Source organism: Lutjanus erythropterus, chromosome 15 (genome assembly GCF_056507025.1).
Source record: "Lutjanus erythropterus isolate fLutEry1 chromosome 15, fLutEry1.hap2, whole genome shotgun sequence".
NCBI classification, from domain to species: Eukaryota; Metazoa; Chordata; class Actinopteri; order Lutjaniformes; family Lutjanidae; genus Lutjanus; species Lutjanus erythropterus.
The window spans coordinates 24,595,246-24,607,272 of NC_139331.1; the positions used below are offsets into that span (position 1 = coordinate 24,595,246).

Genomic DNA, 12,027 nt, shown 5'->3' on the forward strand with positions numbered 1-12,027 from the left:
CACACCTCAAGTTAAACACATTTGTGCTGAAGTATAAGACTTTTTGGAGGCCCCATATGGTTTAAGTTCTTTTAGATGTCAGGCATTGTATGCACTCAGAGCAAAAGTCTTTTTCTATTTTTGCAGACTCTGCAACTGTTCTAGTGGTAACTATACACCTTAATTATTTGAGTTGAGTTAAATGCAATTTCACATGTAAATTTAGTGAAATATTTTCATTTCCTAACAGAAAAGTATGTCAACACCACCTCTTTCAGCCGCGATAAAATCTCATATGTTGGCTAGCAACAGCTATATTGGTATGGTGTGTTCGTGTTCATTTTCAAGATAGCAGATTAAAAATACTGTACGTCCAAAAATCAGTTCAAAATCAGTTTTTTTTTTATTGAAAACTTCCATTGAAGTGAAATGTTTCTGTTCCTTTTCCACAGGCAGAAACAGAATACCATTGAGCATGTGCAGACTAAGTCTGATCTCTCTAGACTGTTTGTTATTGGAGGAAGTGAGGAATTTCCCCCTTTTTCACAATACAGCCGTAATGTAATCATGTTGAGGCGTGCTTTTATTTGTTGTAGTTTTTACTTAGTTTCATGAAATAAAAAAAGAATGAATGAATGGATAAATAAATAAATAAATAGATAGATATTTGAGATAGAGTGGGGTTAAAATGGCTTAATTTTTCAGTTGCTCTCACTCAGCCTGACTTGCATTAAATTTAATATTGTGATCTTTTCCTGAGCAGATTAATATCAGTTGTATTATCAGTTAGCACTCAACCCACATACATGTTCCTTTATTAAAAGATAACCAGTGAATTTCAAGTGGTATGCGAATTCTGAAGGAAAATGTAGGAAAAAAAGTTACAATTGTCCCTGTTCTCCCCTACTAAAGTACACATGAAGTATAAACTTCCAGAGTTATATTTCAGTTTACCACTGAGGAATACAACAAGTATAAACCACGAAAATGTATGTTGTATATTTCAATTATTCCTCCAAATGTTACATAATTAATTCACATGAGGATGTATAGTGAAAAGTTACTGTAGTCTTGATATGAGCTTGGAGTGACGTGTCCTCGCGAGATTTCACGCTGTCACATGATCGCGTTGGGAAAGAACCAGGAAATCATGGGTTGTTTGGAGTGAAAGAAGCGCAGCAGCTGCATCGATTCCTGTTTTCGACCATGTCTCTATACAAAAATTGTCGTTTTTTGGTTTTGTTAGCGTTTAACATTCACACTCTCGCGTTTGTCGGCGGAGTAAACCTCACCGTGTCAGATTCAGCGGACCAACTGAAACAAACCCCGTCTTTGAGCCCGGTTGCCGGTGTTGTGGTGAACTCAGTGCCTGTGTTAAAACCTGCTCGGGAGCCCGTCTTCACCATTAATCTGCTGTCTTCTTTCCCTGAAGACCTGGAGATCAGTGATTATTGCAGAGAGCTGCTTCACATATTCGGACAGCGTTACGTCGCCTATATGAACTGCCTGATACCTGCTGCCCGACCCGTTAAAGTCTGTCAGAACTGTTTCTCCACTTATGTCAGTCTTAATGACACATATACGAACATCTCAACAGACCAGGTACGAGTCAAATACAAAGTCATGTTTTTTTTTTCTGTGTTTTAGTTCGCAGTAAACCACCTCCTGTCTGCTTACATGAAGACGACAGGCCTTGATGTCTCATGATCACGGGTCTTGTGATGTGACTGACTGGTGGTGACAGATGTGAGGAAACAGGAATTCATCTGCTCCACTTGCTATCAATAACAAGATGAAGAGCACCTTCTAGCTGATCTGTTATTATTAGAAATGCACAATAGGATTTTCTTTTCAGCCGATACTGATAACCGATAGTTGCCTGTTATTCCCTGGTGATATTGATAAAATAACTGGCATTTTTGTATTGTAAAAAGGTCATATGACCCGCAGTTTATGCACCCTGAGGGTAAGAAAACCAAGACAGCTGTCGTGAGCAAAGATGGATGATCTAAAGGACCAGTGTGTAGTATTTTTATGGGGTTTTATTTCCAGAATATGGGAGAAATGGCACATAAAAGGCAGGGTTCCACTCTAATGTTTTAAAGTTGGTCAGAGACCGACTTGTCTGAAGTCAGTTTTTACTTGCCCCCATACAAATTGTTTCATTTTCTGTCTGTTATCAAATAGAATAAAGATATAAGTTAATTGCCATGTAAGGCAGCAACATCTATAAAATGTCAGAAAATAGTGAAACATGTCCATCGACAGTTTTTCAAAGTCCAAAATCTTTAAATGTCTAGTTTTGTCTTTCTTTATCTTTATTCGGGTTAACATAACAATAAACAAAGAAGAGTGGGAAATCTCCATTTCCTTTCCTTTCCATGTTTGCATGAAAAATTATGTTAATGATTGATCTATCATCAAAATAGTTGAAGAGTTTAATTGTTTTTTTTACCACTTGCCCAGTTGGCCAAGTGAGTTGCCAGATTTACATTTTTTTGCCATTTTCTGACATTTTATAGACCAAACAATTAATCAAGTCTGCCATGTTGCACCACCATGTTTCTACAGTGGCCCAGCATGGACAAACCAAACACTGGCTCTCGATGTACTACTTTAGCAGCCACCGTAGCTTCTCCTTCACACTTGCAATGGGAGGGAGAGACAAAGTGTTTGCAATCTGCAAGCTAACTGCTTGATGCCACTGAATCTATACACTGGTCCTTTAATATTCTACAGCTGTGACTGAATCAAATCTAACTGGCATCACCATTACAACAAAAAGAAAATACATGTCAAATGTTAAACTTAATCAATATATAAAATAATTGGCCAATACTTTATTGCCCCCAATATATACTGTGCATCTCTAATCTGTATAGATAGAAGCTAATGGAGTGCATGATGAAGTGTGATGATGTGTCCTCAGATGGGTCCCACTAATGTGAGCTGCGGGTACAGCCTTCTGCACAGTGACCGGCTGATGCTGATAACCCAGCTGTTCAACAACCTGAAGAACCTTTGGGATCAATCGGCCTGCGAGAGTAAGTCCACTGCAGGAATTTAAACTAGATATGTCTGAATTTTTGGGATTCTATCTGTGGGAATTTCATTGAACTTCTGACTCGCACACATTCGACCACAGAGGTCAGAGTGCAGGGTCGAGTAGAGGCAGCGTTTATTAGAGTTGGCGGTCAGTGGACGCGCTGTCAGTTTTTTCACATAAGACAAAGAAATTCAACAAATCCTCACAGTTGGGAAGGTGGATTTATGAAATTTCTGCTGAAATAAATTAAAAATGTTTTGTCTGTATAGTGCAGTTCTTATCGATGAATTAATTTAATGCTCTACTAGTTGTTTCCGCATCCACGTTTTTGTTGCTGTTGATCAGTGAGCAGTGAGCTGATGTAACTGATGCTTGTACTGTTGAACCAAAATAACTGAGACCTGTTTTAAATTTTGTATAAAACAGGGAAACATGACTGATGTTACAAAATTGCTGTCATACATCTGATTTCATTTGTCCGTATTCAGTTGATAAATACACTATCTGTTTTTATTTCCTCTCATGCAGACTGTGTCACTGAAGGATTCCACAGTCTGACCAATGACATGCTGAACTTCATGAGCAACCTCAACCAAACCCTCACCTGCTTTGAAAAATATCAACAGGTACACACTAAACAAGGTGACGATTGATGTGGAGTTAGAGAAGAGTTTATGTCGAGAAGTTTGCCATGAGGTCCCTTTCTCCGTTTTCCTTCACAGGGGAACCACACAGAGCTGTGCAAAAACTGTAAGAGCTCATACAAAGACGTGAACGAGCTGTACGGCAGGATGGAGAAGAATAAGACGATATGCATCGACATTGAGGACGCGGTATGTACTGTTTGTCAAGGACACTTAGAGGGGTCCTCACCTGCTTTTAGCTGGTGACGAAGAAGATGATGTTTTCAAGAAATGTTTGGCATCACGCCCAAATTTGTATGTTGATTAACAAAATGTAAGTTCCCCTTTGACCCTGTGGCCTTCATCAACAGATATACTTGCTCTATGTATAGAAACAGTTGTAGTAATAATTTAATTTGTGGTTTTATATTTGTATACTGCACTGGAATTGCCCTGCGGGGACAATAAACGTTTATTGAGTTTAAAAGTATGTAGTGTATCTAAGATAAGAGAAGATGAAATAAGAAACCATAATCCTTTATTAGTCCCACAACGGAAAAAATTGCAGAGTTACAGCAGCAAAGTGGATAGCAAACCTGAAAGAAGCATTAATTAAAAAAACTTACATAACAAATAAATAAACAAGCAATAAAAACAAGAGGAAATATAAAAAATTAGGAACAATATAAACAGAAATGGACAAACATACAAATATAGTATAATAAACAAATATTATTCTGCTGTATATGCAGCATGTAGTATAATTATCATTAGAGTAGCGTTATACTGAGCTGCTCTTCTAGGTTTTCAAACTGGGGGTCAGGGACCATTAGGAGTCCCTGAGTGAGGTGTAGTGGTTCCCAGGCAAAAGGAAAAGAACATTTTAAGTTCCATCACATTTTCTGGAAGAAGGGAAGGGAAGAAATCAGGTTGCCTGTTTTGATTCATTGTAATTTATAGTGTTACTAGTTTGATCACAGATCACTGTACATTACATTTTTAAAATTTACTTTAGACCAATTTTGACTCAGCTGGGATTCCTTAGGACAAATTCCTCACAAATTGGGGGTCCGTGATCTAATGTGCACCTATCTTGGGGGTCTTCGACATGAAGAATTTGGGAAATCCTGGTGTAAGCTTTGGAAACAAAGTAGGAACTCTGTGTTTGGAACTTTTTTTTCATTTTTTTTGTCAAAACGAATCAATAATGCTTAATTAAAAACTGAAGGAAAAACTTCATTAGAAAGGACTTTCAAAGACTTTCTGTCTTATCTAATTTCCTTCATATTGTGCTCACATAATTTGATGTTAGCCTTTATTATGAAATAAGATGTTCTTTTCCAATGTTTGGTTTGGTCTCAATGGTTGCCAATGTCATATAAGAGGGCCTGATACAAAGAACGAGTGACATTGAGCTCAGATCATTGATTCAGCTATGATAGGAAATATAAAAAACTTGGAAAAAAATGGAAAAACTGAATTACTCATTAATAATGAACGAAAAATGCTACTGAATCCTTTTATATTTCAAACAAACTCACCAGATACGGTGTCCTGAATGACACAAAAAAAAGTCATCAGGAATCGTTGGAAGGAAAGGTTTTGAAAATCGCCCTGATCCTAAAAATGCCTTTTTTAGAGCAGCATTTTGTGATTAAATAGTCGTGAACCTCACACAAATTGCAACAAAAAATCAGACAGATGTTTATTACTCATAAAGGTCTCCTCCATAACATTTTAAAGTTCTACGAAATTCAAGCAATGGTTCAAAGGCTCTTAATCATACCCTGGTAACGCTTTTTGTTTCCTAAAATAACAATTTAAATCACCATATTAGTATATTTGTATACAAGGTGATATAAATTGGCATTGATAAAATAAAACAAAATTATTTAAGTAAAACTGAAAACAACACTTTTATGTTATTTTCGAAATATTTGTGACCACCACATTGACACTTTAAAGTTTTTTGAGGACTACCTGGAATACGAAATGATAAAAAAAAATTTCATTACGAGGATATTGCAGGAAAATTAACCCATTAAGTCATTTCGATCCACTTGTACATCTACGGGTGAAGAATTTCCTTTTGCACATTGACTGTACGGCATCCAGCTGAGAACAGCCTAACCCTGAGAACAGAAACCTAAGAGGGCTGAATGAATAGCGACGCTCTGCTGTGACTGTGGTCAGCTGAAGTTTATGTCGCGTTTGGCACTTTTGGTTTCAGATGAATATGACCCGCGGACTGTGGAGTAAGACCTTCAATTGTTCGTTCCCCCGTGAGGAGACGGTGCCTGTCATCGCTGTGTCCAGCTTCATGCTCTTTCTGCCCATCATCTTCTACTTGAGCAGCTTCCTTCACTCCGAACAAAAGAAACGCAAGCTCATACACCGTGAGTAACCAGCTTAATTCACCCATTGTCACACAAGAGAGATTTTTTGACGGGGTTTTGAGGGGTTTGGCTGGGTTGGAGGAAGGGGGGTGGGTGTTCTAGGTTGTTCTAAAGCGTAGTGGGGATGCCTCCTGCAAACCTCTGGATAATCTGAATGAATTTCAAAGTTAAAAGTATTACAGAAATAAATATTATAGTCGAATTTGTTCTTAATGACTTGCCTGGTTAAATAAAGATAAAATAAATCAAATAAAAATACAGATAAATAACTGAAGAAGAGGTGAGATGCTGCACCTCTCTCACAAATGGAGCAGAACAAGTAGCTTAAGTCAAAATGAGCAATTTATGACAAACCTTCTGGATAAACAACTCACACTGTTCTTGCATGAGGCAGATACGTCCCTAATTATTGATGCACTTTCTAAACCTGATAATCCAGCATCTTTTACTTGTAATTCGTAGAAGAAGTTAAAATAAAACCACAAAAGAAATCTAACTCCTTAAATGTCACTTTTTACTAATGTAAATTCTGTGTCTTTACAGCCAAACGGGCAAAGTCGTACACGAGCCTGATGAACATCCAGGACAAACTGAGCTGAAGGGGAGACGGGTGATGACGAACGTGGAGGATGTCGTTCTTCTGTTTTAAGGTTAAACAACACAGGAGAAGATTTTAACTCCTCACTGTCTTGTTCCTGAGGTTTGACTGAACTCCATGACCCTGAAGGACTCAACAGCAGCTGTCAGGAGGCTGTGGTACCAATCAGTATTCAGATGACTTCAAGGATCTAGGGACATGAAACTGAAAGTAAAATGTTTTTGGGTGAATTTTTTTTTTTCCAGATCCTTTCAGAACTTTTTTCTCAAAATGTTTTAAATGGCACTGGGACACACAAAACAAAAACATGCAAATTTCCAGCAAAACAAACACTTAAAAAAATATAACACTTGTGCACAGACTATGTTTGAATCTGCCGTAGTACAAGATCAGCTTTATTTGGTGACATTAAAGGGACAGTTCATGCCAGGAGGTATCAGTCATAGAGATGATCTCTCGAATATACTGGAACTAGATGGCTCTCGGTCTGTTGGGCTCAAAGCATTAAAAGAAATACATTTGAAAATTCAGCACCGGTGTCTCTTTCCAGAAATCATCAACCGAATCACCGTGCAGAAGGAAGTGTGCATCTACTCATAGGAGAGAGGCTCGTGCTTGTGACAGTGTGTGATGTAGACCAGCGCTCAAAGTTAAAGATAAATTAGATTGATAATTTATCGTCCTCAAGTAGAGGAAATTTGTAAACTCGTCCCACCATCCTGGAGACAATAAAAATAACGCCAGAGACATAAAGATAGAGTGTCGGGGTCAATGCAGGGACAGTAGAGAAAATTATCATTACAAGTGGCACCGGTTGTGGTGGTAAATACAAAATTAAGTGTTTTCCAAGAGATATGTTCAAAGTGTGTGCATGTACCAGAAACATATTTGCATTTGCACTCCAGTTTGCAGTGATGCATTTATTGATTCAACAGTAAGAAATAAGCACGAAACAGTAAATTCAACCAATGACTAAAAGAATAATTAGAACTGAACCTGAGTGAGTCAATGAAGTGATGCGTTTTACTGAAACCAAGTTATTAAACTATATTTATTATGTAGATTGTAACTTAAATTTGGGGCAGTGGTTGTTAAGTGTGGGACAGTTGAAGGACACTGAGGATTTGCGGCGTCCTGAGCTGTAGCCTCTTGTCCATGAGTAGATGCACGCTTCTTTTTGCACGGTGATACAGATTGCAGATGTTCAGCAGAGAGAAAATAGTTCCTACATGAAACTGCCCTCAACAAGGTCTGTGGATTATCTTGAGTAACCAGGTCCCGATTTCCGTAGCCATTCTAGTTCCATTATATTTAAGAGAAGGCAGACATTTCTACAGCCGATATCTTTAAAACTCTGCAAGTGACGCCAAAACAGCCAAGATGGATAGATACCACTACAGGTTAGGTGAAGAATATGATTTGATTGATTTTGGGGTGAACTGTCCCTTTAATTAAAGTCTAACTTCATAAACTTTCTAATCAGATTCGTCTTCATGTTGCTCCACAGTACTCTGGTAATCCTCAGACAGATCTTGGCCTCTTCTTCTTCTCTACTCGTTAACGATCTTCAGGTTGTTCACTGTCACTAGAAAGAGCGAGTGCCTTGAATGCAGCGTGTGTCCGTGTGTGTGTGCGTGTGAGAGAGAGAGAGAGAGATGTATTTATGAGTTGAGAAATGGGTTTTCTGTCTCTAATGTATGTCCCGAAAAAGAGCTGCAAAAAGGAAGCACTTGATGTCCATTAGTGGTGACATGTATCTGCTGTAAGAAGGCGGGGGTGCACATCACTGGGGTGGAGGATGGGTGGGGTGGTGAGTAAATAAAGACATAACACACATAATGTAAGAGCACTCCAAAGTACCACACTGTGATGTTACCTGTTTTCCAGTCAGGGTTTTTTTTTTGTGTGTGGTTGCATTAAGCTTTTAATGCGCTTTGTTGTCGTTTTCCACTGATGTTTAACTTAATTTGTTAAAGGTTTCTGACTGCTCGTGACGCTGCAGGCTCCATTATGAGGTCTGAGCGCCGAGCTGATTAATTTTCCCATTAGAAATGCATTTGCTGTGGAGTAATGTAAACCTGAATTATGAATAAATAAGTTCAAATAAATGCTTGTACGTCACAAACAGCCTGCAGATGCTTGTGCACTAATTTAACCACCACCAGTTTAGTTCAATCTGAAAGGAGCAACCGGCGGTGGAAAGTAACTAAACCTGAGTATTTCCATTTTACTTCATTCATTTCAGATGGAAACAACATACTTTTTACTCCTTTTAGATGCGTTCACAACTGACAGGTCAGAATCAGAAATACTTAATTGATCCGTGGGGAGATATTGCTCACATCAAAGGCGCTCCTGTTCAAGTATACAGTACTGCACTTAAACACTAATCTGCTTATGAGTACTTCTACTTTTGATACTTTAACTTAAAATAGTTAATCAGTATTTGCTGAGCCCTGTATTGTAGGTAAATGATGAACTACCAGAGAACAGACCTGGAAATACTATATTAATTATGATTGATTGACAACTCATGAATTAGAGCTACTAATTACTTCATCAATCATTAGTTACTTTTTTTTGTACCCAAAGGTAGCAAAGTGATACAGAGTACTTACAAGTAATCTTTCATTAGTTTATTAATTATGAAAAGTAGCGGAGAGCACTGGGGGAGTTTTTGGATCTCTCTACCTTGAAGGCAGAACTTTAACTTGGAGTGCTTTATATTGTCGGTACTTAACAGTGGTTAAATGTACTTAAAAAACATTTACTCAAGTCCTGTCCATAAGTACAAATCTGAAGTACTTTACTTGAGTATTTACATTTTATGCAACTTCATACTTCTACTCCATCTCGAAACATTCTTCTTCTCACTGATCTTTTTTTCAAACACTTCCTATCGAGTGAATAAAAATTTGGATTTGAATTTCTTTTTTTTCTGATAAAGTGGAGGATTAACTCTTATTATGAGCAGTAGTACTTAAAATCAGCTCAACCATAAAAATGTACAGTTGAATGCAAATTAACATCATGACACTGGTAATATTAATCCAAAAACATGATAGTGTAAAACACTGACAAGGACCATTTTACTGCATAATAAGTGTTTTTACTTCTTTATACTTCTTCCATCTCGGTCCAAAACCAACAACGACCAACAGCAACACTGTGACTTCAGTTACATTAGCTACTTTTTATCCCATTACATTCATTTAACAAGTGGTTAAATTTCTGATTAAGATTTGAATCCAAAATCTTTTAAAATAAGATGCAATTTTAACCATTAAACTATACGCAACAATGTGAACTAGTTAAAATTATCCCCACTGGCTGCAACTTTAAAATGCTGCTCACCTGTTAATGTATTTGCAATAATATTTAGAAATATTATATATCTTAAAATAATTCTGCATGCCAGTCTGCATATAATGAGTATTTCTTCTTGTGATACTTAAAGTACATGTAGCTATTTTACTTTAAGAAGGCATAGTTTGCAACATTTTCCTAAAAAATGTCCTGGTATAAAACTCAACCATCAACTATCTTCATGGTGCGTTTGTAAACAGCTCGGACAAATCCCACTGCTTCTACCTTTAGGGGTCAAAGTGCTCTTCCATCTATGGTAACAAGTGTCCAAAACCAGCAGCACCACAGTGACTGCGGTATGTTTAATGAGTGCATGTTGCATTGTGGTTAAATCTGTTTCTTCACACAGGAATGGCCCCTTGTTCTCAGGTTACGTGGCCTTGTGTGTTTCTTGCAACGCGGCTTTTCCCTCCGTCATTAGCAGCTAATCTAAATGTGGGATAAAGATACTTGGCCGAATAATCGCAGCAACACATCCGTTAAACTCCTTTGGCTTTTTGGTCTTGTGGAGCGCAGCCACCGCTGGCCATCAGCGGCCCTAAGAGCATTACAGATATGCCGAGTCATATGATCCGGTTGCGGCCAGCAGAGCCGCTAAAAACACGGGCTTTTGTCATCTGCACTCCCGCATGCTGAAAAGTGCGTTGAGCGGCTCGTGTGCTGCTGGAGCTCAAGAATGACAGCTTTGATTCCTGTTAAGCCTCCCTGTTGCTTTTCTGAGGCACACCGGGTCCTTAAGCGGGGCTGAAAGTCATGAAAACGCTCCCAGGAAAGTGGACCGGAGGCCGCCACGTGAATGAGAGAACCGGTGGTAAAGCTGCAGTCCACCGTGATTCAGTGATTTATAGCTGCAGCGGTGGAAGAAGCGGTCAGACCTTTTATTTCAATGAAAGAAGTGGGACAGACCAGGGGCAATAGTAACGGGGGGGGGGGGGCAACTGTGACACACTCAATTCCTCTGATCACACACAAGCTGGAGTGACGACACTCTGCACGTGCTCAGCAGGATTCTCTCTCTGCCTGTGGAAAAGGTGCAGGATCATATCACCACAGCAGAACCCAAAACCTTTTTTTTTTGGTTCTGCTGGTGTATGACATCTGGTAAAAAAAAAAAAAATCAAACTTCAATTAGGAAATATTTGAGTGTTAACAGGCATAATTTCCTAATCTTTGGTCCCTCATACTCCACCTTCAGAGACAGATGTGTCTTTTGTTTTGGGTCTGCTTTGGAGTCTTTATTATTACTGTGTAGGAGGAGGAAGAGGTCATTTTTTTTTTAATGAGCTACAAAACAAACATGTTCCATTTGAACTGGTGTGTCTTGGTGCACATTTGTAGCCACGAAGCTACATTTGTTGTTCAGATAATGGCTGTGTAATGTGTTTTATTTTTTTGTCCACAGTTTATGATACAATGCAGCGATGGTGGCAGCTGATTTACCGTCTCACTGAGCTGACTGCAGAGCTGCAACAAATACGATCCAGCAGTAATCGTGGCCTAATGCCATGCATAATTATTGTACACCTAATCCACTCACAAAGAGCTTTGATAAGAAAAAAAAAATGACTTTGAGAATAATTCTACTGTAAGTGTGACGGTTTATGTGGAAGAAATTAATATTTTGTAAACTGACTCATACCCTGAGCTCGACTGCTTGCTCTAGTTTTCTGCTGGATTAATGTGGTGGGAAAAAAATGTGCTGAAGATTGTGTTAGAGGTTTTCCAGAAAACAATCTAAAATAACTGCACCAGTTTATACACGATTACAAAAATACATGACTGTTGCAGTTATTGCATATAATGTATTTAATTTAGACATTCGCAGCACAGTTTTACCTTGCAGAGCTTCATTTTTATACAACCATTCTAAATACAAGAATCTATTTTACCGTCCTATTTTTTTTTTTTACCAACTTCTTATAACTGTAATTTTGCAGTAAATGAGCACCAACCTCTCGGTCCTTTGCTATAAAAATCTAAGTCAAAATAAGATTCCAGCAGTTTTAATACATCACTTTT

General features: G+C 38.2%; 1 protein-coding gene across 1 annotated transcript; it reads left to right on the plus strand.

Annotated features, from left to right (window-relative positions):
* The first annotated feature begins 1,112 nt into the window (after nucleotides 1–1,112).
* Nucleotides 1,113–7,194, plus strand: ostm1 (osteoclastogenesis associated transmembrane protein 1). Its single transcript, XM_084737400.1, has 6 exons — nucleotides 1,113–1,581; nucleotides 2,909–3,023; nucleotides 3,554–3,651; nucleotides 3,748–3,858; nucleotides 5,879–6,044; nucleotides 6,588–7,194. Exons 1-6 carry the CDS (start codon nucleotides 1,186–1,188, stop codon nucleotides 6,641–6,643), a joined length of 942 nt encoding a protein of 313 aa, XP_084593526.1. The 5' UTR covers nucleotides 1,113–1,185; the 3' UTR covers nucleotides 6,644–7,194.
* Nucleotides 7,195–12,027: the final 4,833 nt, after the last annotated feature.